The sequence below is a fragment of the Medicago truncatula genome, chromosome 4 (assembly GCF_003473485.1).
Source record: "Medicago truncatula cultivar Jemalong A17 chromosome 4, MtrunA17r5.0-ANR, whole genome shotgun sequence".
NCBI classification, from domain to species: domain Eukaryota; kingdom Viridiplantae; phylum Streptophyta; class Magnoliopsida; order Fabales; family Fabaceae; genus Medicago; species Medicago truncatula.
The window spans coordinates 26,425,851-26,453,102 of NC_053045.1; the positions used below are offsets into that span (position 1 = coordinate 26,425,851).

Here is a 27,252-nt window from a genome sequence, read left to right on the forward strand (position 1 = left end):
CCAGTGTGGCACGATGCAGGCATGTTGGCGTGCTCCTTTGAGTGTGTAGCCTTAAGGCGACGTATTATTGTACACATGTAGCCTTGTGAGTGGTTCAGAACATGTGCAATACGCGGTAAAGGGTCGTCACTCCTCTATGGTACCATACATTGTTGAATAGTTATTAAGGCAAAGACTTACACTCCCATAGGTAATTGAAACTTAAGTATTGTAGATATTTCTAAATTGACATCTAGAGGAACCAATTTTACCTATTAATCTTAAAATTTCACAACATAACATTGATCGACCATAATCGATTAAATGGATAGGCCAAACTCTATATTACTAAAGGAAAAAGGATAAAGTTCATATGCATTGATTCTTATGTAAGCTAGTTAATACCAATCGTCACCTATTCTAAGTTAATTCACACTAACTAGGCATGTCACTCTCCCAGGGCAACGAAAGCATTAATAGGAGATGCCTACAAAAATTAAATAGATCTCAAATCATAATTGAATAAAAGACTTGTATCAAAAAATCGAAAAAACAAATAGAGGTTGTTATCACGATTTTGGGGTATCAAGTCATTAATTAGGCTTGAACATTTTAATCTTTGATATTCTCTATTTTTTCTTGGGAAGGGTAAAATTGAGAAAACCTTTAGAAACTCTAAGTTCGGGGGTCGTTTTCGTTACGGGAAGGTGTTAAGCACCCGTAACAACTATAGTATTCTATAGGAACCGCTTTCCTAGCTTTATGTCTACGCTTTACTTTTATGCTTATTTATTGAAAAAGAGAGTTTATTTAGGTTAAGGATTTGGAAAGAAAGTGTATGAGATTTCATTTTATTGGACTTGGAGAGGTTTTGACCTCTTGCCTACATACCCTTTTAAGGGATCAAAATTCCATGTAGTTCTCTTCCAAAAGTATTTTTGGTGTGTTTCAATTGATTTTAGTTTTTGAAAATGGTTTTGAAGAAGAGAAAGAGGCCGTAAAGGCATGAGAGGAAAAGATAGTGAATTGTTGGTTCAATTATTAACGAAAAAAGTGTCTAAGTAGAAATTAAGATTCATTTGAATTTGATTAAGAAAATAAAGGAAAATACAATGGAGTTTTGACTCCAAGGTTTATTAGGAAAGATTTGAGTGATGGAATTAATTTGCTTTGAAAAATGAATATTTTCTAAGTATCGCGTCTCCTAAACATACATCTAAAACGGTAAACATACAACGTGTGTGCGTGTCGGTGCTTGTGTCGGTGTACATCACTATAGAGAGTCCATTGTCCTTTACATTGCCCTAGTTTACATGCTATGGTCTTGTAAGGAATTAAAAGGAAATTAAACTACCTAAAATTACATGTCCATTTGACATAGAAATTAAAAAGGTAAAGTGGCTAAACTATGAGAGATGGGGATGAAATGGTAAAATGCTCAAGAAATGGATGAAAAATGAAATAAAATGGTTAGTAGTATAAGGCATAAAATGGTAAGAAAAAAGTAAGCAATTGAATATGAGATAAAACGGAAAAATGACGACAATAACCAAAATATAAAAGGAAACACATTACTTGAAACACAAGAAACTAACAAAACATATTAAAAACAGTAACACAAGCATATGATCAGTAGCATATTCATCACAAGATTGCATATTAATCACTCATACCATGGATCAAGATATTATGAACAAAAAGTGGCAAGAAATTGCACAAAATTCCACTAGAAAAGAAGAAAAACAATCAAGAAAATACACATATATTTTTTATCAATTTTTGACATGTAAAAACAACACAAAGATATCAAAAATGCATTAAAGAACACATAGGGATCTTTTAGGAATTTTATGAGAAAAATTGAACAAGCAGAGGTTCAAACAGCAAGCAAACAAGGTGTGAATAGCAAGAAAATAGCAAGAAAACAAAGAAAACTAAAGACAGAGGCCCAAGCCCAACGCCTAAAAGCCTGGGTGCACAGGAACCACAAGATTGATCCAGGGAATCAAACCCTAGATCAAACGGCCAGGATTGAAGGGAAATGGACCGGTTTTGGACCGGTCCGGTTCACTGGCCTATATATATGTAAAGACACCGGTTTATTTCATTTGCAATACTCCTTTCTCTCTCTAACTCCCTCGCTCTCTCACTAGCCTCTCGTCTTCTCTCTTCTCTTCGCCGGTTTCTGGAAGGAGACAGCCGGAGAAGATGAAGATTCATCGGAATCTTCATCGACTCCGCCGTGAATTCCAGATTCCGGCGAGCCCTAACCTCACCAGAAAATCATGAATCCTACATCAATCAACTCGTTTCTTCACCCTAAACATGAATCTAACGCCAGAAATCACATGCAAGGCTTGAATCTTTGTAGATCTACATTCTTTGTTACGGTTTTGAAATTTTTTTTTTTTAGGTTTTCAAATTCTTTGAAAGAAACTGTTTGAAACCTTGAGGATCTACATGGATTCGTCCTTATTGATGTTTTTTAAGAAAGAACGGTGGAGTTATATGTTTACCTGTGATTTAATCGGAGATTTCGAACAAGATTTTTTAGAAATCTTCGATTTGATTCTGTTTGTTGATTTTTGACTTGAAACCGAAAATAAATCGGTGTTTCTTGCTGGTTTGATTTCTTCTTCTTCTTCACCGGATCATATTCTTCATCTTCTTTCTTTCTTCTTCTTCTTCAAAAACTCTGTGATCGTGCTTGAGTTTGTCACCACTTGGTGATGAATTCACACTTGAATTGCAGAGGAAAACGATTCAATGATGAAGATTCACCATGGATCACTGAGAATCGATGAAAATTTGATGAATTTGTTCATGAATCTAGTTCTGGAGAATTAGGGTTCTTGCTTGTTCTTGATGGTTTCTGAATTTTGATCTAACTGAATGGAGAGAGAAATTGGAGTTCTGTTTGTGATGTGGCGTGAATTCAAAATGCTTTTTCTGACACTGTGCACTATTTATAAGCTACCAAGTGTGCCTTTGGACCAGTGAAATGGTGACACCTGTACTTGGACTTGAAATGGCTCGGCCTTGTACAATTAGTGACTTGGGACCTTTCTGCAAAATAAGAAACTTGAAGGACTAATCTGCAATTAAAAAAACCTAAAAATGCAATTTTTAAAGAAATTGGGACCAAAATGCAATAAAAATAAAATTGGACTAGAAATTGGTAAATTGGACAAAACGTAAAGTGAAATCTAAAATAAAATCAACAAAAGGACTAAAATGAACCAATTACAAAAATGAGGTATTTTAATGGGAAAAGACCAAAATGCTCCTAGGGACTAAACTGACTCAAACTGACTCAGATGCAATTTTTGAAATGATTTTTTAACAAAGTCTCAACAATGATTTGTAAAACAAGTTGAAAAGACTCAGAGACAAACACAGGGACTAAAATGGGTTCCACTGCAGGAAATGATCAAAATACCCTTCTTGTACGATTTTTGCAAATATTTGAATTAAAATGCAAGAAAACAAAGCAATGATTCAGAGAGACCTTTTTTTAATGACTTGTAACACAAGAAAAGACACTTTGGATGGTTTTATGCAAGAAAATCACAGAAAAAATCACAATTGAAAATACTTTGAGACAGAGACAGTAAAAGGTGCAGATGAAACAAAGTAAAGGTTCAGAGTAAAACAACAGTAAATTGACAATTATCAGTAGTAGAAAATAAATTTGAATGAGTATTTTTAGGTCCAAAATCAGGGTATAACAGAGGTTAATATTATATCCCTTTTTATTTAGAGAGGTGAATATTATATCCCTAATAAACAGGTGTTTAGTTACTCATGATAATAAAAGACATGATACAAAAGAAATAAAACATACTTTTAGAACAAAGGTTGAGGAGATAGACTCTTTTTTATGCTCTTAGCGCTTTCCTTCTTCTTGAACCACCAAGTTCTGAATGCAATTTTTTGAATGAAAGCTCTTGTATTTATTGTCATATTTCTAGCTAGGGTGTATGGTTGAGAATGGACTTTTCCTCAAACTTACTGAGAAAATACAACAAAAATCAATATTTTTTCCAGAACAGCATGTGCTACACGTGGAGAGATGCATTAGGCACGTAGAAGCACTCAGAAATAAGATTGCTCTCTATCCCACATGCCTGGGCTTGTAAGGCATGTGTGAGGCTTACGGCCTCAACCTCCAGTGTTGATTTCACATTTTTCTTCGTATTTTTGAGTATTTTCCTTCTTCGCTTTAGTCTTGCGACAAAATTTTACCAGTTTGTAATGTCTTCATAGGCTTCTTAAACTTCATTACATGTCTTCCGAGATTTCCATGAGGTGTCGTGCCTTGCTGAATTACATGATTTTTCACTACAAGACTCAAAACACCTAGAAAATTATCTCATTTAGGGAAGAAACAAAAATACATGACTCGATTTCAAAACATTACAAAATATCCTTTAAACCTTGAGAAACTTCTCTAAAACTGTTTTTTGTTAACTCAATTAACTACTAAACTGACTAAAAATCATGTTGAAAATAAAGTAAGATAACCTGTCATTATAAGACTAAAATCATACGACTAAACTAGCACCTATACGTCCGGAAACATCAATTAAAACTACATTCCAAATTGATAGTGACACTCTTGTTGACATAATTAATTTTACAAATGTGACAATTATTAGACCACCCACAATGGGGTTATTGAAAGCCATTTTCAACTATTTAAACCATTGGAGAAGGGTTATTGAAGATGATGTGGATGAAAGAGATGATGAACCAATTCAACAAGTTGAAAGTCTGTCACGTATGCCACGCGTCGCGTTTCTGTTCGTTGATTTGGGCACGCGTGATGCTCGCGCCGACAGGGCACGTGGATTGAAGCTAGACGCGGAGAGAGAAGATTTTCTGGATAATGTAGGGACACGTGGTGCTTCCTGATTGGCTGCTTGGATTTTTATCTTCTTAATAATTTGGACTCAATTATTTCATTGAAAATGATTTTTTATTTTACCAAAATTTGTGATTTTTTTTTCTCTACTAATAGAGACTTGGATCATTTGATTTGGACACAGAAAAAAAAAATCATATTTTTCACTCTCTTAATCTTATTATTAGCATTTCTTTTAAAGTTTTAGTCTTTGTTTAGTGAAATGGATCTGAATAATAATCAATTCAACACCAAAAATTCTTCTGAATACCAATTTAGCTATCAAAATCCCAACAATATCAACACTCAAATCAATTTCCCAACCAAAAATAAATAGTTAATTGTATTATTTTAATTTAATTATAATCGATAATTTTATGTAATTATAAAAACAAAAATATAAAATTAAATAGGAATAAGAAATAAAAGGTGGTGGGGTAGAGTGTTGAATGAAAAACCATTGGAGAGGTAAAAATTGAATGGATGTTGAATTAAGAGAGAAAAAAATGATGTGGAGTGTTGGGAATTGAAAAAGTGAGAGTTGAAGGGTATTAATTTTTTTTTACCATTGGACATGGTCTTATGTGATGAAATCCAAAACTCACTTTGGTTGGTCTTGTGGTATTAACTTGAAATTTGGTAGCGTGCTCCTCCTCAAGGTCTCATGTTGGATTCTTTCCGGTATCAATTTAGGTGAGCTAATTTATCTTCTTAGAAAAAATGTAATCAAATCCAAATTTAATTTTTTTATTAATTTTAATAAAATAATGTCTGGTTTTTCCAATAAAATAAAATAAAATATACTTTATTTGTGAAATTAAGATACTTAATTTAGCATTTATGTAAAGTATCCAGTCCAATTTAATTTAATAGCATTTAATTGATAATGAAATAAATGTAGAGAAAATCATTTTTATTTACTATAAGGAAGATGAAAATAAGGTATTTATTAAAAAAAAACCAAATAAAATTTACTTTATTTGTATTTTTGTATTAATTCAATTTCTTATATGAGAGTTGAAAATTTGTTCTTTTTAACCCAAAATTTCAACAAAAAAAAATTATTTAACAAATGTCCTAATTTTTTAATTTCTTTTTATTAAAAAAAGTAGGGAATGGAAAATTTCATAAATAAAAGTGACATTAATGACTGTATCACAACTGTCTTGGGTAGGATTGAAGCTCTATCCTTTGATGTTACAAAATCAAGATCTAGCAACTGGGCTGATATATTCAAAATACCCTTTAATATATTATAATTGGAGAAAAAATCTTTGTAAAATAAATAAATACACACACACACACACACACATATATATATATATATATATATATATGGGATTTGTTAGAACACACCCACTAGTTTTTATGTGGGAGTGTTTTAGCAAAACTACACCTTAAGGTGTATTTAACCACTTTTTAGTTATTCACTTGCTAAAATACTCCTTCTAAAAAATAAGTGGGTGTATTCTAACAAATGGCTATAGAATTTACTAGAACATATATATATATATATCGGTTTGACAAACTTAGTCCATTTAAATTCACTTAAGATAATGAAAGATTAAATATATTTTTCGTCCCTACAAAATTATCAATTGAAGAGACTATTCTCTCAAACCGGGTTGGTGCATAATAAGAGACTAAATTACAAACTTTTATATTTTGTCGAAATAAAAAAAAAAAAAAAAAGGAACACTTTTTTATCCCTATAATCAAATATGGAAAAGTAACATAAGAAATATATTTAAGTGGATTTAATACGATAAAGTGACAAACTAAAATAATAAATGTCTTAGGTACTACATTCAATAAAACAATAGGGTATGAGTTGTCCATCATTATCAAAATCAACCAACCCCATAATTTATTTGTATAAATAGCACATAAATCAATACTTAAAACATCTCATAACTTCATCTAAAAAACATCTCATAAATTTTATTCTCTTTATTTTCTTACTATTATCTTGAGTAAGAATGCCGCCGAAGAGGTCATCCAAAGGAAAACAAAAAATTGAGTTGAAAAAAATTGAGAAAAAGGATGATCTCTTTGTTGCATTTACAACGAGAAAGTCTGGAATTTTCAACAAGGCCTCTGAGTTAACAACACTTACAGGGGCCTCAGTTGATATTCTCATGCTTTCTCCAACGGGAAAACCATTTTGTTATGGAGATCCGTCTTCGGAATCTATAACAAAAACAATTTTGAATGAAAATCCTTCAATGGAAGAGGAAATGATGAAACCTGAGATTATAGAGCAAAATGAAAAAAATGATGATCTTTTGGATAAAAAGCATGTTGCGGAAGCACAACGTAAAAATTTGAAGATGATGGAAACTTCTGGATATTGGTCGACAACAAAGGACCAATATGATCAAGTGAAAGAAATTGACAAATCCTTAGTTGCTGTTACAAATAAATTGATAACCAATGTCTTGAAAACTGGAGGAGAGATTCACCCTGATGGTATGTGTACATCTTCTAACTAACTATGTGTTATATTTGATCTTTTTACCTAATTATTTTAAGTGAATATGGTTATAATTTTTCGTAGCAATTTCTACCATTGAGGAACTGAATGGAGTCAAAACAAATCTTCCTTATGTCTTTGAGGACAACACCAAAGATCATGAAGTTGGTGCAAGTAAGAATTCTCATTCATTTTTTTAATTTTTTTTTGCTTGAAATATTCTAGTGACGACACTCACACATTAAACTTTTAGACAAGAGATGTTGTTCGTTAATTATGTCCCGATACATCAAATATTTTTAGATACAACTTTTACCATTTAAGTTGCACTTATGGGAAAAATCCCAATTATTTTTCTTCTTAATTTACATTACTAGGCATGCAAACATTTACTTTTAATATTTCATGCGACAAACCTAACATATATATTGTATTTCCTTTCATTGATTCAATCTTTTTGATCCAAAAGGTAAAGATATGGTTGCTAACGCTTCTCAAGACATAGCTACAAAAAAATCACAAGGAGTCAACCTTATTGGTGTAAGTGGAATAGGATATGGAAGTGGTGTTGATCATACTTCTCCAGATATATGACATGGTAGAAGAACCTTCTGTGTGTATGATCAGATAAACATGCATTGGTCTAGACTATGGCTTCAACTATTTTATCATTTGGATGGTTCCTGGTTTATATTTACCTATATTGTGTCTCAAATAAGTTATTTGTTTTTCTTTATTATTATTTTATGGTCCATTTTTAGTGTTGTTGTATTGTGTGTGAATTGTGGTCTATTATGATTATGATGTATTTTTTAGACTTTTGATAATGATTCTATTTGTTTTGAATAACTTTGTATTTTTTTAATATAAATTTTGTTAGTCATTATAAAAATATGACCGATTTACAATATAATAATAATAATAATAATAATAATAATAATAATAATAATAATGATGATGATAATAATGATAATGATAATGATAATCATCGACGATTGTTAACAATAGGATAATGAGTTAGACTCCTGCGAGACAACAAATCTAACTTCAAATCTCATTTGAAGATATATCCACATTTAATCTCAATTGCACTTAAAAAATTATTAAATCATGAAAATGATAAATTAAAATCATGAATATTTTTTATAATTAAAAAAACATAAACTTAATTTATTAAACATATGAAATTGTTTATTAATAAATAAATATGTATGTATATAAGGTAATTTAAAACTTTGTTATTAATACCATTCTAAATATTTGTTTTTATTTAAGATATGTGATATTGAATATCTGTAAACACCTAAGTTTAAACTTTGTTATTAATAACTTCCTAAATAATTATTCTTATTTTCTTTTCTAAAGATTTATTAATTAATGATTGTTCTTGTTTAATAGATATAATTAGGTCTTATTTTAATGATTTGGCAATGAAACAAATAAAGTTGTTGATCACTGTTGTTTACAGGATCAGGCAATGTTTTTTTTATTTTGAATAGCAGACTTGTATATTAATTGATGATATTTTGAAATATTCTATAGGCTTAATTATGCAAATCAAATATGCAAATAGATGTCACTTAAGTTTTTGTTCATGTAATTACAAATCCTTTTAAACAAACCTTGCAATTACTAATCATTTTTAACTTCATCAATAAGGTCATTTTCTAGATGGTGTACACATGTATTTGTTAACGTGTCCATGGAAACAATAATAGAATGATGATGACGCATTAAAAACTAGACTAGGAATCGGAGTCCGAGTCCGAGAAGATTACCTCAATTTTAACTTTCTTCATGTGACCCATGAAGCATAAATCATCTTCTTCTTTGTTTTCGCTGTCACTAGTATTGGAGGTAAATTCGCTTCTTCCCAAGCAATGTAAGCCTTGAAGGTGAGAAAAACACAAAAAGGGGGGGTTGAATTATGTTAGCTTTTTCTTCTTTTTAAAATAAGTCTAAAGTTCAGAGTGTGATAGAGTTTAGATCCTGAGACAATGTTCAGAGTCTAATGCAGCGGATAAAGTAAAGATAGAGAGAGAAGAGAAATACAAAAGCAATTATACAGGTTCCTTCCACAATCCGGAAGTAGTCATGTCCCCCTTGCACTTCCAATGAGAGTTCACTAAAATCAATATCTGATTACAAATGCTCAAGCATACAAGCAAGAGACTTCAAATACTCAACCACACAAGCAAGAGATTTCCTATGCTCAAGCACAAAAGCAAGAGACTTATGAACAAATAAAATTACATAGAAAGATGGTTGGTTTGAACACTTGATATACAATCAGTGGTGTTCACACTACAAATAATAATGAGACTCTTAAGACTCTAGAATTTCTAAGATATGAAAGTTTATAAGAAATTATAAGTGTATGATGCACAACAATTTCATGAGAGTTTTAGCACTATCAAAATGTTGTAGAGTCTCTATAAATCTTCAAGTATTTACTCTTTTATATAGAGGTGTGAAAAAGACGTTGAGAGTTGCCAGCAAATCAAAGAGTCGTTACTGAAGCTTGATCAAATCACCAATGATCTGTTACTTGATTTGGTCAATGTCCTATGAGGGAATAATTTGAAATACATTCCTTGTTTAGAGAATTAACCGGCGTAGACACAGCTGTTGCAATCAAATGGTTTCATGAAAGTCCATCTCCAACCATTATTCATTCAAGCCAAAGTTGACGAGATTGGAGTCAACAAAGTATTGGTAGATGGCGGTGCTGTTGTGAGTCTAATGCATGAATCTCTACTTAAGAAGATTGGGAAATGTGGTACATATCTAAAACCTCATAACATATTCATGTCGAACTATGATGGAAAAGCTGGATTTTTGCTTGGTGTTGTTCAAGAGAATCTCACCGTGTTCATGGTAGTTCCATAGAAAGCTAATTTCAAATTGATCCTAGGGAGAGAATGGATACATGGAATTGGTATTGGTCCTTCCTCTATACATCATAAAGTAATAATTTGGAAAGAGGATGGTTCGGTTGAAAATGTTGAAGCTGACCAAAGTTACTTTTTTGCTGAAGTTAACAATGTCACAAGAAAAACCTTGTTCATTTGCTAAAAATGGTTGTAATTACCAAATAGATGTGAGTTCTCTGAGACTAGACCCAACCCATGGTTTCATATCGGAAGAGGGAGTACTTAATTCAGAAATTACGGCAAAAGATATAATTCCCCCATCCAGGAGGATTGGTTCAAATGATGATCATGTCTGAGTAATATACTTGGAACAGGATTACGACTTATTTGGCCGAAAATAAGTCCAAAAGAAAGCCTTAGAGGCTAAGTCACTTCAAAAATTATGGTAACCATTGAAAAAAGATATTGTCGAGACAATTGGTGAAAACCAAGATAAACAATGGGTAAACTGTTGGATTTTCCCTAATTAAGTTATTTATTTTTAATTAAATAAATAAGTGGTAATTACCCACTAAGTGCACATAGTGGTAATTATCCATTAATTAGAAAATGGTCTTTATTCTTTCCCTTAAATTTAGTAACTGCCCATTATGAGTGAGTGGAGGAGCAATTTTGTTTTGCACGTTCAGTAACTTCTTGATGGCAGAAGTTATATAAAGGAGTGCAGTTCATTTGTTTTGGTTCCCTAAGCCTAACATCTCTATTCAGAAGACTTACACCATCAAAGTGAGATTGTGGAAGGTTTAGAAGAGCCTCAACTTCTTCAAGCAGGAGCAATGGTTGGAGGTATGCCTTGATCCTTTAATTTAAGTTTCCGCTGTTTAAGTAGTTATTTCTTTTGTTCTTTATGAAATAACTTACATGTGGTATCAGAGCCAATTTCATCCTCTGCCTTGTGATTTTCGTTTTCTACATTTGGGCAATTTTGTCAAAATTTTCGATTTCAAATTTCAGTGTTATAATTGCAGAAAATAATTTAAAATCATAAGAGAATGTTTTTGGTTCATGATTCTGTGTTGATTCATGTTTTCTGGTGTTAAATTGGTCTGAAGTCGCAGTTTTAAAAATGAGTCTGTGAGTAATTTCGGGTCAATAAACCCATTCAGAGGTTGAAGAAGCAATTTGTTTTGTGTTTAATTAAAATAATTATTACTTGCACAATATGTAGCGTGTCTCATTGTTTTGAACTGACACAACACTGTGCACGTAGACCACTTTTGTTGATTTATTCCTGTCAATTTGAAACTGCTTAGACCAATTCAATTATATAATATTATTGTATCATTATATGTTTCATGTGTAGTGGTTTCTACTTTGTATGATGTTACGGTTTTAATCATGCAATTGTGTGAATTGAGTTTAATTGCCGTAAATAACTTTTGACTTGCATTATTATATTACTATCACCACTAAATGCTATATGCTACTATAAGTGGTTTAGTCAAGTTCTAATGACATTATAATATCATATGTGGGCATTCATAGTTGCTTTGTACAGTATATGTTGGGTCTGTATTTGCATTATTTATGGTTTTGGAGATTGCATGATAATATGACTTCAATCATGCATCAAATACAGATTAATCAATTAAATTAATTGCCTACTGTTTTACAATTAATCATTTAGAATAAATGTCAATATCATCTATATGATTTTAATTAATTAGGGACTAGCCACAACATCTTTAATTATGCAAAATTGTATATTAAGTTTTAAGATCATGGTTGTGACATTGATGGTAATTAATTATATTGAACATAGTAAATCTTATCCTACAGGAATTTTTGTTATGTTTTGTATAATTAATTAGGGTGAAATATCAATTTATATTTTCTAACTTACCCTCAGGAATTAGAAAAAGGAACATAAATTGATAGTTTTGTCATTGAGTTATATGAATCTAATTGAATAAAATTTTAGCCTACAGGTAAATTTTATGTCATTAGGTTCATAGTTTGAAACATGATTTACGTTGGTAAAACATGATATTTGTTTAGTAGTCTCAATTTTAATTATAAGCATGTATGTTTAATTTTTGCAGCTATGCAGCCTATGAATTTTTCTGATTTTAAGTGTGAAATTTCCGAACTAAGGGGTGAAAACTATAAGGTGTGGAAGGAGAGAATTCTTCTTCACTTAGGGTGGATGGATATGATTATGCTATTCGGAAAGACGAACCACCTGCAGTTACCGAAGCTAGCCTTCAGGAAGATGTTGATCTTTATGAAATGTGGGAACGGTCTAACCGTCTCAGTGTGATGTTCATAAAGACCAACATCTCTGCTAGTATTCGTGGTTGTGTCGATCAGCATGATAATGTGCAAGCATTGCTTAAGGCTATTGATGAACAATTCAAAACATCAGATAAAGCACTTGCTAGCACCCTTATAATGAAGTTTTCATCCATGAAGCTTATCACTGTGAAAGGTGTGCGTGAGCACATCATGCAAATGAGGGACTTAGCAGCACAACTAAAGACTCTTGAGGTTGATATGTCTAATTCTTTTCTCGTACCTACATTCTGAACACTCTTCCACCTGAATATGGACCTTTCAAGATTTCTTATAACACACATAAGGACAAATGGTCAATTAAAGAACTCCTGACCATGTGTGTTCAAGAAGAAGGAAGGTTGACTATGGAAAAAAGTGAGAGTGTTTTTGTTGCAACTGAAAGAAAGAACATGAATCAAGCGAAACATAAGGGGAAAGGCAAAATACCACCTCAAGGTGGAATTAAGAAAGAATACAAGTGTTTCTTTTCTAAAAAGAAGGGACACATGAAGAAGGATTGCCCCAAGTTTCAGAAATGGCTTGAAAACAAAGGTAAATCAATCTCACTTGTCTGTTATGAGTCTAATATGGTTAATGTTATTTATAACACATGGTGGATTGATTCTGGTTCTACAATCCATGTTTCCAATACCTTGCAGGGTATGACAAGCCTAAGGAAACCACTTCCAAGTGAGCAAGGCATCTATTCAGGAAGCAAGATGCGTTCTCATGTGGAGGTTGTTGGAACATGCAATTTAGTTTTAAATAGTGGCTTTGTTTTAAATTTGGAAAAGACATTTTATGTTCCTAGTTTTTCTAGAAATTTAATTTCCATTTCAAGACTTGTACCTTTGGGATACTCTTTCAATTTTTATGAAACATCTTTCAATCTGTTTTATAAATCTAATTTTGTTGGAAATGGTGTATTATCCGATGGTCTTTTCTCAATTAATTTGCAAAATAATGCCACTAATAATGTTATGCATGTTCAAGCTGGAACTAAACGTTGTGTTATAAATGAGGAATCCTCTATTTTGTGGCACCGGAGATTAAGACATATCTCCATTCAAAGAATCAAAAGACTAGTGAATGATGGAGTACTTGGCACTTTAGATTTCACTGATTTTGAAACTTGTGTAAACTGCATTAAGGGAAAGCAGACTAACAAGTATAAGAAAGGTGCAAAGAGGAGTTCTGAAATATTAGAAATCATACATTCAGATATATGTTGTCCAGATATGGACATACCAGGTCCGGAATACTTTATCTCTTTCATTGATGATTACTCACGATATATGCATGTCTACTTGCTTCATAATAAGTACGAAGCATTGGATGCCTTTAAAGTTTTTAAGGCTGAAGTAGAAAAGCAATGCGAAAAGCAAATCAAGATCGTGAGAACTAATAGAGGTGGAGAATATTATGGTAGATATACCGAGGATGGATAAGCCATGGGTCCATTTGCGAAGTTTCTTCAAGATAATGGGATAGTTGCCCAATATACCATGCCTGGTTCTCCGGACCATAATGGGGTGTTAGAAAGAAGAAACCGAACTTTAATGGACATGGTTAGGAGTATGCGTAGCAACTCCAGACTTCCAAAGTCCTTGTGGACTGAAGCTCTTAAAACGGCAGTGTATATATTGAACCGTGTTCCAACCAAGGCTGTCCCAAAGACACCGTTTGAGTTATTTAAAGGTTGGAAACCGAGTTTGCGTCATATACGCGTTTGGGGATGCCCGTCTGAAGTAAGAGTTTACAATCCACAAGAAAGGAAACTAGACCCTAGAACTATAAGTGGGTATTTCATTGGATATGCCGAAAATTCTAAAGGGTGTAGGTTCTATTGTCCATCTCATAGCACTAGGATTGTGGAATCAAGAAATGCAAAATTTCTTGAAAATGACTTGGTTAGTGGGAGCAATCAATTTCAGGACACTGGTTCTGATAAAAGTCAAATTGATGTTGAACCGTCCACTTCAAGTGACAGATTGATTGTCATTCAGAGTATCCCTCAAGATCAAATGGGTATTAGACAATCATTCATTGAAGTTCCACAAGCAGCTGATAACAATCTAGTAAATAAAGATGTTCAAGAATTTCCAGAAATTGTTGAACAAATGGTTGAGCAACATGATCCTCCGGAAACTGTTGAACCAACATTAAGGAAATCTACTAGAGAGAGAAGGTCAGTTATACCTAGTAACTATGTTGTATATTTACAAGAATCGGACTATAATATTGGTGTTGAAAATGATCCTGAAACGTTTTCACAAGTCATGAGTTCTAGAGAGTCAAATTTATGGTATGATGTTATGAAAGATGAGATGAATTCAATGGCATCTAATGGAGTCTGGGATCTTGTCGAGTTGCCTAATGGTTTAAAAGCCATTGGTTGTAAATGGGTCTTTAAGACAAAGAAAGACTCATTAGGCAACATTGAGAGATATAAAGCTAGACTCGTTGCCAAAGGATTCACTCAAAAGGAAGGAATAGATTACAAGGAGACTTTTTCCCCTGTATCTAAGAAGGATTCTCTTCGCATCATCTTAGCATTAGTTTCTTATTTTGACTTAGAACTACATCAAATGGATGTGAAAACTGCATTCTTGAATGGAGACCTAGAAGAAGAGGTTTACATGAAACAACCAGAAGGATTTTCTTCTAGTGGTGATGGGCATTTGGTATGCAAGCTTAAGAAATCCATTTATGGACTCAAACAAGCTTCCCGTCAATGGTATTTAAAATTTCATGATGTCATCTCTTCTTTTGGATTTGTAGAGAACATTATGAATCAATGTATATACCAGAAGGTCAGTGGGAGTAAAATTTGTTTCCTTATTTTGTATGTGGATGATATTTTACTTGCTACCAATGATAAAGGTTTGCTTTATGAGGTGAAACAATTTCTCTCTAAGAGTTTTGATATGAAGGATATGGGTGACGCTTCTTATGTCATTGGCATTAAGATTCAAAGAGACAGAGTTCGTAGAATTCTGGGCTTGTCACAAGAGGCTTATATCAATAAGGTCTTAGAGAGGTTTCGGATGAAAGATTGTTCACCAAGTGTAGCACCTATTGTGAAGGGTGATAGGTTCCATTTGGAACAATGCCCGAAGAACGACTTTGAAAGGGAACAAATGCTTAATATTCCATATGCTTCCGCTGTTGGAAGCCTAATGTATGCTCAGATTTGCACACGGCCTGACATTGCATTTGCTATTGGAATGTTAGGCAGATATCAGAGTAATCCAGGTATGGAACACTGGAAAGCTGCAAAGAAAGTGATGAGGTACCTTAAAGGAACCAAAGACTACATGCTTATGTATAGGCGAACTGGAGATTTAGAGGTCAAAGGTTACTCTGATTCAGACTTTGTTGGTTGCGATGATTCAAGAAAATCAACATCCGGTTACATTTTCATGTTAGCCGGCGGGGCTGTTTCTTGGAAAAGCGCAAAGCAAACCTTGATCGCCACTTCCACAATGGAAGCTGAGTTCATATCTTGTTTTGAGGCTACATCACATGGTGTATGGATGAAGAGTTTCATTTCTGGGTTGAAAATTGTGGATTCAATTTCTAGACCACTAAAGATGTACTGTGACAATTCAGTTGCTGTTTTTATGGCTAAGAATAATAAAAGTGGAAGTCAAAGTAAGCATATCGACATTAAGTACTTAGCCATAAGAGAACGCGTTAAAGATCAAACAATTGTTATTGAGCATATTAGCACTGAATTGATGATTGCTGATCCGTTGACTAAAGGCATGCCACCGTCAAAATTTAAGGATCATGTAGAAAGTATGGGACTTGGTCCCATATCTGATTTTCGTTGTAAGAACGATTTTAGTTTTTTGAAACTCTATGTATGATATTTTCTCATATTTGATCTCTAAAGTGTATACATTTGATTTTGAGAAATATCAATTAAGTTTGGAACCAGAATAAACATAAATGATATGAGTTTATTCATTAAGTTATATGATTTGGTTAGAGACATAATACATTGTGATACATAGAAGATAATACTCAATTAAAGAGGATCTGTCGCTATGATCCGTGTGTTTTTGTTTCTTATTATTGTAAGTGAAAGAATATGTCAACCAAGTGGGAATGTTGGATTTTCCCTAATTAAGTTATTTATTTTTAATTAAATAAATAAGTGGTAATTACCCACTAAGTGCACATAGTGGTAATTATCCATTAATTAGAAAATGGTCTTTATTCTTTCCCTTAAATTTAGTAACTGCCCATTATGAGTGAGTGGAGGAGCAGTTTTGTTTTGCACGTTCAGTAACTTCTTGATGGCAGAAGTTATATAAAGGAGTGCCGTTCATTTGTTTTGGTTGCCTAAGCCTAACATCAGTATTCAGAAGACTTACACCATCAAAGTGAGATTGTGGAAGGTTTAGAAAAGCCTCAACTTCTTCAAGCAGGAGCAATGGTTGGAGGTATGCCTTAATCCTTTAATTTAAGTTTCCGCTGTTTAAGTAGTTATTTCTTTTGTTCTTTATGAAATAACTTACATAAACAACCAAAAACTTGACTACATTTTTTACAAATTTCAACACAAGTTCTTTCAGGGTATATGATTTGATTTCTAAACAGAGATTACAAGAGTGGATGAAGATCAAAGATAAATTGGTTCTTAGAGAACGCCATTTGACAGAACGGTTAATGCTAAAACATGTGGGGGCAGAAGACAAGAGGTTATTCCAAGTTTTCCAATTCAAGTGTCTTCAAGTTCGAGGGAGCCATTTTATATCTTAATTTGTTTGCACAACAATTGTGTATGTCCTGAAATTTCATATCCTATAATTTTTTCAAGTTTTTTCCATTAACAATTTGCCAAGGTAATCACTTGTTGACAATAAAATATTTTAACACAAAATGGCAAATATATTGAAAGACTATAAGCTTGTTATGAAATGAAACTTGGCATTGTTAAGACCAAGTTAATGCTAAGAAATAAATTGTCTAAATCAGGACATTATTCAATAATACAAGGGTAATTTCGACGAAGGATAAGAAAACTTGGCAGTGAATTTGAACTTAAAGATTAATGCTAAGGGGCAGTTTTCTAAACTATTAGAAATTGTCGAAAATTACAAGAAAGTATTGGGAATCGAAAATGGTATTTTTCATTAAATCAAAAGCCAACTAACGGGTCAAAGTACAATGTCGAAATGTGGGTGCAACTAGTTCAAAACTGTCACGGTGATTTTTGGAGATCAAACTACTAATTAGCATTGACTCACAATTTTTATTTCACCACTGAACTTTTATTTTTCCAACGGAAACGAGGGAGAAGTTCGAAATAACCCATATTTTTTAACGATTTTAGGTTCGGGGGTTAGTTACGTAAAGGGAATGTGTTAGCACCCTAAACACTATAGTTTCCTATATGAATTTCTTGTTTTTATTTAATCTTATAGTATCCTAAAGGGAATTCATTTTCTTAAAAATAAAATTAAAGTGATGACTAAAAAAAGTAAAATTGTTTTTTATGATTTTTTGAATTTGAAAAGACAAGTGTCTTTTGGCTACGTACTCGCGAGGGATCAAAACCACGTAGTTCGAGGTAAAAAGTCGAGTGATTTGTTTGATGTTTTTTATTATTTTTTAAAAAGGTTTTAAAGATAAAAGCCAAATGGCAAAAGAGGAAATTTGTTTGGTGTTTTTTAGTTTTAGAAAAAAGTTTAAATATGATTAAATGCATTAAAGTTTGTATTAAAGAAAATTAAATGAAAAATTCTCTTGATAAGAATCAAGGTTTTTTAGAAAAAAAGAGTTCTTTATTGAAATTGGTTTTTTTATTATTTGAATGTTTTTTTGATTTTTTTTATTTATTACTTAAAGCCTAAAAATAAAGTGTGACAATAAAATAAAGTGCGAGGATTTTCATAATGACGTTGGATCAAAATGAAACCTCTTTCCCTTGGATAATTTACTAACCTAATCTTTTTTTCCATTTTTTTATATGTAAAAGCGGAATAAATAAATAAAAGTAAAAGACACGTGCATGATTTTTTTCATTTATAGTTACAATGACCTAAATACATTCTAAATCCACAAATAAATAAATGAAGAAATTCAAATGCCCATGATGGTGATACACATAAATAAAATGCAATGCAAAAATGCTAAAAGGAAATAAAATGCAAGAAAATAAAAGATATGGACAACCGAAGAAACAAAAGTACCGAAGGAACAAAATTTCGAAGGGACTTTTTCCGAAATGACAGAAATAATTAGAGGAGAGGAAAAGAATAGCTCGTCAACTCAAGCTAAAGGAGGGAGAAGAGAGAAAAGTTGGGACAACTCAAGAGAACTTTTGGTGTGTCAAATTGTGTCGAATGAGAGCTCTATTTATAGGTTTAAAGGTTGATGAAAATGGAAAATTGATTTAATGAATTTTGATGGTGATTGAATGTGATTTGAATGATTTTTTAAATGGGGAAGTTGACAATGTGACTTACCACCAACGGTAGCGCGGCTCAGAAATTTTTTTGGACCCCTTTGACCACTTTTTGGACTATTCTAAAACAGAAAATAAAAAATTCAAAATAAAATAAAAGGTGAAAATGAAAAAATAAAAAGCAGGTCCGAAAACGAACCAAAAATGAGATATTTCAAAAGACCTATCTGTCGAAATTTTCTTTGAAAAGTCAAAGAATTTTTCGGATAAGAGAGTGTATGAAAGTAGGATCTTAGGTAAAAAATTGAGGTATGATAGATGTCCCTATTTAAGTTTCTTCGTCTGGAGATTTGATGATGAAATCTTTGATTTGACGGGCGGAAGACACTTAAATACAGAGTACACCATTTTTTGAGCTAATATGCTATGAAATGCTCATGATGCAAGTATTAATGCAGGACGGAAAAGATGATTTGACTGATGGAGTGAAACAACAACATGATACCCAAGTTCGTTAAAGAAAGGGATCCGACTCCACTATGGGGTAATGTAGTTTCACTAGGGAAAATGGTTGTCTACTATCGTATTGGTTCAGAACGATAGCTTAATAAAGAAAAAAGCTTTTTAGTGACACATCTTGACCAGACACACTGGAGATTGACACCTTTGATAAGATAAGAAATTGCAAGCTATCTGCTTGGCTTATGAGGAGTGACATCTCGTTATCAGACATATCGGGGGATGACACTTATTGACACCTCGTATCCAACATACCGGGGAATGACACTTTTGACGTTCTGTTATCCGACAAACCAGGGAATGACACTTTTTGTGAAAATAGAAATTGAGTGACATCTCGTTATCCGACATACCGGGAGGTGACACTTTTGACATTCCGTTATTCGACAAATCGGGGAATGACACTTTTTATGAAAATAGAAATTGAGTGACTTCTCGTTATCCGACATACCGGGAGATGACACTTTTGACATTTTGTTATTCGACAAACCGGGGAATGACACTTTTGATAAAATAGAAATTGAGTGACATCTCGTTATCCGACATACCGAGAGATGACACTTTTGACATTTCGTTATCCGACAAACCGGGGAATGACACTTTTGACATTCCGTTATCTAACAAACCGGGGAATGACACTTTTGATAAAATAGAAATTGAGTGACATCTTGTTATCTGACATACCGAGAGATGACACTTTTGACATTCTGTTATCCAACAAACCGAGGAATGACACTTTTGACATTCTGTTATCCGACAAACCGAGGAATGACACTTTTGACATTCTGTTATCCGACAAACCGAGGAATAACACTTTTTATGAAAATAGAAATTGAGTGACATCTCGTTATCCGACATACCAGATGACACTTTTGACATTCCGTTATCCGACAAACCAAGGAATGACACTTTTGATAAAATAGAAATTGAGTGAAATTTTTGTTGCCGCATCCCCGCTTTCACGTTCTGTATAGCATATTGACGTGCATGAATCCCCCATACTGAATTTATCTGCTTCTATTCTGGAAAAGAGTCCCTCCCAACTTCATGATTCACAAGCGATACACACGGATCTGATCATGCAGGTTCGGCCTTAGCTTGCAAATGTCACTTCTTCTATTGTCCGGGAACAGTCGGATTTGTGTGGAATGGATGACAGTACCGCAAGGCATCAGGTGCACAGCCAGGTGCAGCAAGGTGATATGGCGGTTCAGCAGGTATACACCAGCAGCTCCCATGAGCCTGTCACAACCATGGGGGAGCAGCACAGCTCCGCACCTTTCCAGCAAGCATTTTCTAGCATTCAAGAGGACATCCCCGTGGAAATCTTGGCAGAACAGCACCCCAATCTTGTCATTCAAGGTACCTTAGATTTATGGAACAAAATTCAAGAATATGATCAACGCACAGCAGAGGAAATTTTCACTCCGGTTAATTATATCCAAAAAAAAAGAAAAGAAAAACAGCTGAAGGCACAAATTCTTGGGAATCCGCCGTATAGAACCCACTCATGGGGTGATCCATCTCCAACTGACCAATGAATGTTATTTATTCGAACGCTCGAGAGAGATGAGCCCCTCGCTTGCCCAGCTCAATGAATCACAATCTGAGGTGCATACATGTTCACCCCACCTGCACTCACAAGCCAAAATTTCTGCTGTTACGGCCATTGCTACTTCTGAGCAGCTCGCAGTTCAGTCTGCTATTCTAGAAGATCCGGTGGCTCAGCAGGTTAATGGTAACGCAAGTTCTGTCATGTCTGAAGGCAGTAGCATGCTCGCGGTTCAGTTTAATTTTTTGGCAGATGCGGTAGTTCTTAATGGTAACATAGGTTCTGTCATGTTCGAAGGCAATAGCATGCTCACGCATAGAGAAATTTTAGTTCATCACAGCAACCCAAGTCCTCTATTGGAATACTCGAGGTTGGTTTAGGTGGTGCACTAGAAACACTCTATGAACAGGATTTGGTGCCAAGGAATATCACATGTTGGGAATTTACTTACAAGGCTCCTGCATTTATCTTTCATTTTTTTCATTCATTATATCAATTATATGGTTCTATTTGAAGTTTCTAGTGTTACTTCCCCAATCTCAAGACATTGCTAGAACAACAGCACTCTATATGAAGTTTCTTATACCAGGATTATTTGCATATAGCATCTTGCAAAACATGTTGAGATTTCTACAAAAGAAAATCTGTAGTAATGCCTCTGGTTATCCTTTCAGCTATCCCAACATTGATTCATGTTGGAATTATTGCCTATGGATTTGTTCAATGGAAAGGTTTGAATTTCATAGGTGGACCAGTTACAACTTCGATTTCACTATGGATATCTTTGATATTGGTAGGATTTTATGTCTTGTATGCAAAGAAGTTTAAAAATATATGGAGAGGAATTTCAATGGAATCATTTCAGTACTTGTTTACAAACCTAAAACTAGCTTTTGCAATGGTATGTTTGGAGTATTGGGCTTTTGAATTCTTAGTTGGATTAATGCCTGATTGCTATATGTGAAAACAAAGAATTCATTGCTTACATGATCACTTATGGTCTTAGTGCAACTGCCAATAAATTGGGGGCAAGCCATCTTGAAAGAGATAAACATGCAATGAGATTCACTCTAAAGCTCTCTGTCTCCTATTATTTAAGAGGAGTTTGCTTCAATAACACCCTTGCTTTCTAGGGTGTCTTCTCACGGGTGGTTAAAGGATGTGGTTGGCGGCACTTAGTTGTTTATGTCAACCTTGCCACTTTTTATCTCATTGGTTCACCCATTCTAATTTGAATTTTGCTCTTCCCCAACACATTTCGCTCGTGCCCTGCAGCCATGCCAAATATACCCTTGCGCACCTTAAGTAACGCTGCGCGTGATGTCATAGTAAATGTGCCAGGTGTGGACTTGGGGGAGAATAAGGAAGAAGACTTCTGGAAGACCGTGTATTATCCACTTCTCAAAGATGATAGCGACGTTGATTACATGTTTAGGTTAATGGTTGAGAATAATACTTTGTATCTTTTTGTCGATCCGTTGAAGTGTAATATTTATTTAAGTGTAATAGTGTAATGTTTTCCGAATTTGTGTCTGTATTGTTGAATTTTAATGAATTTGTGTTTATGTAATTTAACGATGAATTTGGGTAAAATTGACCGTTTATGTCAGATTATGTCATTTTAGAAATTTAAGGACAAATTTGTGTAATTTGGATCGTTTACGTGTCATTAAGTGTGTTTAAGTGATTACGGGTCATTACCGGCGAATTTGTGTAATTTGGATTGTTTGAATCGTTATGTATGATTATGTGATTGTGAGAAAAATGATGTTTTTGTGTAATTTTGATTGATTGTGTCATATTATTCGATAATCTTGTTAAACTGGCGTAATTCGGTTCAATTACGAGGGTCTTAAGGTTACGGGTCTTTGACGACACAATTTGCATTCAATGCATATCAGTACATCATTTAATGTTGTACTGATATATCAGTAGATAGAGCGTGAGTTAACTCGTGCATGTGTTAACACTATGCGTGAGTTAACTAACGCAGTATTTTACACTTGCGCAACTTAATTAGCGCGACGTTGGCTAACTAGTGCATAGTTTTACACTTGCGTTAGTTAACTAACGCAAGGGTATATTTGGAAGGGCTACAGGGTGTGAGCAAAATGTGCAGGGTAAAGAGCAGAATTCTTCTAATTTGGGGCCTAGTATGTCAAATTAGGACAATCTTATTTTTGACAAGGCATGCCAAATGGACTAAACTTAATCTATCAGTGGACAAAGATAAAGACCAACCTATTATTGTTTAACTACTTATTTCCATAGTCTGCTGCCCTTTTCTTTTTCTTTTATTTTCAATTTTTGAGGGTTTTAGTCTAGTCCTTCCTCTTGTATATGTTTTTCCCCTTTTTTTAATAATATCTTTTTTGAGTTTGGCGGCATAGGATAGATGTTTCGCGGGGTGCCAACCTAATTGGATGTCGTTGTTTCCTCTTGAATCTTGATGTATGTCCTTTCTCCTGGCTTACCTAAAAAAAATGAAAAAAAAATATTTATCTTTAATTGAAATTCAATAATCATGAATTTAACCGCTTACCTAAAACAGAAGAATGAGAATTATGAAGATAAATATGGTCGTTAAACTAGTTATCCATGTTACAAACAGACTCAAAATTTGTGATGATACAATTCAGATTATATAATCTGAATTGTTTTTTACCTGAAAAAGAGTGTTTAGCGAGTGTTCGGATTCTATAATCAGAAAAAAAAGCAAGTAACGCGTCCTATTTTTTGAGGTTTTCTGATTAAAAAATCTAAATTGGTGAAAACTATTTTTTTTCACTCTATAACAACGAAAAAACTCAGCTCGGGTGCTAAAATCCAAAAATCACATGGGCATTTTCGTAAAAAAACAGGGCGTGCGAGAAATGAGTAGGGTGGAAAAAGTAATAATCCTTTTTAAAAAAGCCAACTATGGTCATAATTGGGCTTTAGTCTAACCTTCTACTTTGGGAGAATTTCTTTTTCCACGCTCCAACATTCAATTGCACCCTACTTGATTATAAAATTTGAAAATATGATGTGGTTTTTAACGTAATTTACGTTTTTGGAATATATGATCCAAAATTTATTGGGACACACTTTCAAAATATATAATCCAAAAATTAGTGGGGCACACGAGAATTCAATAGGGTGGGATAAAAAATTCTCATGTTTTTGTAGTCATTCAAACATTTTAAGGCTAGTTATTTATTTGAACTGAATTCAGAGAAATCTCATAACTCCAACCTATATCATGAATGAAAATGATACACACTATTGTCAAAAATGTTGGGAGTCTTACACTAAAAATGCTTAACTATTTTTATTAAAAAGATTAAAAATGCTTAGCTAATTTTCTTGTAAGTACAATTTTGTTTATAGTTGCATTGACATTTATGTGTTAAGGCACAAATTGAAATTAGATATTCCTTATTTCTCCACATTTAATACGCATAATTCTTACCATTACAAACAAAAAAAACAAAATTTAATATTTGATTCATTCAATAAATGATGTATGTGATCTATATTAAAGATCACATACATCATTTAACGATTGAATCTAAAATGTCGATTTTTGCTTATAATAGTGATCAGAAGGAGTACTTAACTATTCGAGGATGACGTCTTTAAGTCTTTTAATCATATCGAATTTTGCAAATTTTGCAACAACAAAAAAATCTAAATAAATTTTAACTTGTGCCCCTTAAAACATGTTACAAAAGCCAATAATGTTTTAAAATATGTACATTCAAATTCTCAAAAATTTTAAATGATTTCTTATAATACAAAATATTTATTTTTGAATAAAGTTAGCAAGACTTAATTTTCTATTTGGTAGTAATTGAGTCAAATGAATCATCAACGGATCAAATGGGTGCTTGCATGAGATAAAATCCACAACTAGAAGTTGTAAAACTAATATGCTAAACCTACTTAATAATTTTCACTTTCGGTCAAATGTCGTTTAAAAGCAAAATTATAAAATTGTTTAGACTCGAGTAAGATCGTAAGTTACTTTTTTTTAAAATCATATCAAGAAATTAAATTAAATGATTGAACTCAAATGGATAATAAACTTCACCAAATAACAATTTGTTTAAAAAAAATCGAGTTTGATTCGCAAATAAAACAATTTTTGAATAAGAGTTAACCCCAAAAATAATTCAAAAACATGACAATATGTGTGAACACAGCTAATTTATTTTTCAGATAATGTTTGAATATATGTTTTTTTTTGCAGACAAAACGTTTTAATATATGTTGGAATGAAGACGTATCCTACTCTAACACGTCTTGGAGCAAGCAGTTCCACAACCAATCAAAAGTTTCAAACAAGGAATTTAACAATATAGTTTTGTGCAAGTGCAACGTACATGTCCATATATGAATGGATATTATGAGTTTTACTCATCGCCATTTCTGCATAGTGCTCCTTCTATAGGAACTAATTAATGGTGTTTCCTTGACTTTGTCTTGTGGGGATGTTACAAATGATTTCTACAAGTGTACGTGGGCCCATTTTTTTATTTTATTTTAGGAAGAATGTTGTTCATACTTCACTCAATGTTAAGAAACACTAGTAATTTACCAATATAATTTCATCGGCAGTTAACTGCTGATGGATTTTAACCGACGGCAGTTAACTGTGATAGACATTTATGTCTTTTTCTGGTGTATTTCAACCTTGTTAGAAGTGTTAACATCAATTTTCTTATTTTAGAAGTGTTTGTGAGCATCCCATTTGTTATTGAATAGAAAAGATGATTTTAGGCTATGGTTTAAGGGCCAAACTTATACAACATAGTATAATGATTCGAACTTTGGATAAAGTGATGTTCATATTTAGTATATGAGAGTGTTTTAAATAGAATCCTAATCTTCAATAATTTTGAGTTATATTTTTAAACAAGACATAATATTTCTTGTTTGTTTTCCAAATTAAAAAAAATAAATAGTAGCTTTTTTAGAAGCATCTTAAAAAAAATTGTAATAGAAATTACTAAAAAAAAAAAAACAGTTTACATTAAACATATTTTCTTCTAATTTTTTTATTAAAATATGAAATAAATATTATTCAAAGTTAATGTAGGCAAGCTAGCTGCACGTATTGAAGATGAAATGACGCGCAAGAAATGTTCAATGGGAATAGTACAGATTTGATATCTAGTGTCTAATTGACTCAAATTATACCTTTTCGGAATGGAAATTTACACGAGCATCTGAAGGCGCAAAATTAGATTTTTATTATTTCAGCACAAATTTATTATTTTTCTGTTTTTGATTCAATTTGTTATTTTCGGTTCATTAGAGTTTGTTTTTTCCTTAATATTTAAACTAAACATTGGTAGTCTAAGAGATAGTTTTTCATTCAATAAAATTATCGAGAACTTTTCTCAATTCTGATAGATTCCGGTAGCTCTTTTTTGATAGGTTAACTTGTATATCAAATTAATTTCTCTTTATTAAAAAAAAAAAATGGAACAAACCGCCTATATATAACTTTGCCAAGTTAAAAGTCAAACAAGAAATAACATGAAAAGGTAATTAAAAGTTAAAAGGAAAAGTTTGTGCAATTCTATCTTTTTAAGCAGATCAATTCTTTTTGCAAACACAATGATGGATCATTATGCTTCTGTTCAATTTTAGAGTAAAATGATACTATTGCTTTCCCTGATCTAAATATAATCATACATATTTTACCTTGTTGTTAGTGATGCATATATATCAACTCAAACGTAACCTCTTTTTTTCTTCCTGTTCACAAGTAGTCTTTAAATTGTCAACGATGCTAGATGAGGTATACTTGATTCTCAAACAGAAAAGTAGATTGTGTTTAAAAGTAAGATTTAAAGGGTTTTGGACTATGAATCATCAAATATTAAGTTGGTATATGAAGCCGAAAGTATATAATAAAACAATATAATAATGACATCCCTTACTTTACGGTTTATATATGTATGCATCCATGTAATATTTAGGTAGGTTCCCATTTCAATTATTGGGTTGTATGTTTTTTAAGGCCAAATTAATATTAATCAATTTTAAGGGCACATTAACATCAACCAATGCTATTTTAATTTTTAAGACTTTATTGTATCCACGTTCATATAGGAGCTTTGAGGCAGTGGCGGAGCCCTTCATGGGCTGGGGTGGGCCACGGCCCACTCGGAAAAATTAAAAAATCAACGATTATAGGTCTATTTTGTGAGA

The 27,252-nt window shown here is 32.8% G+C and overlaps 1 protein-coding gene across 1 annotated transcript; it reads left to right on the forward strand.

The window, feature by feature from the left end:
* Positions 1–6,812: 6,812 nt before the first annotated feature.
* Positions 6,813–8,226, forward strand: LOC25492200 (agamous-like MADS-box protein AGL62). The gene is made up of 3 exons (XM_013600279.3): positions 6,813–7,351; positions 7,440–7,529; positions 7,825–8,226. The coding sequence occupies exons 1-3, from the start codon at positions 6,862–6,864 to the stop codon at positions 7,947–7,949; spliced, it is 705 nt and encodes a 234-aa protein (XP_013455733.1). The 5' UTR covers positions 6,813–6,861; the 3' UTR covers positions 7,950–8,226.
* The last annotated feature ends 19,026 nt before the right edge of the window (positions 8,227–27,252 follow it).

Excerpts from the sequence above, each read along its gene's own strand:
- LOC25492200 (XM_013600279.3), top strand. The coding sequence starts at position 6,862 with ATGCCGCCGAAGAGGTCATCCAAAGGAAAACAAAAAATTGAGTTGAAA. Across the intron at positions 7,352-7,439 it reads AGGAGAGATTCACCCTGATG|CAATTTCTACCATTGAGGAA; the intron begins GTATGTGTACAT and ends AATTTTTCGTAG. Across the intron at positions 7,530-7,824 it reads AGATCATGAAGTTGGTGCAA|GTAAAGATATGGTTGCTAAC; the intron begins GTAAGAATTCTC and ends TTGATCCAAAAG.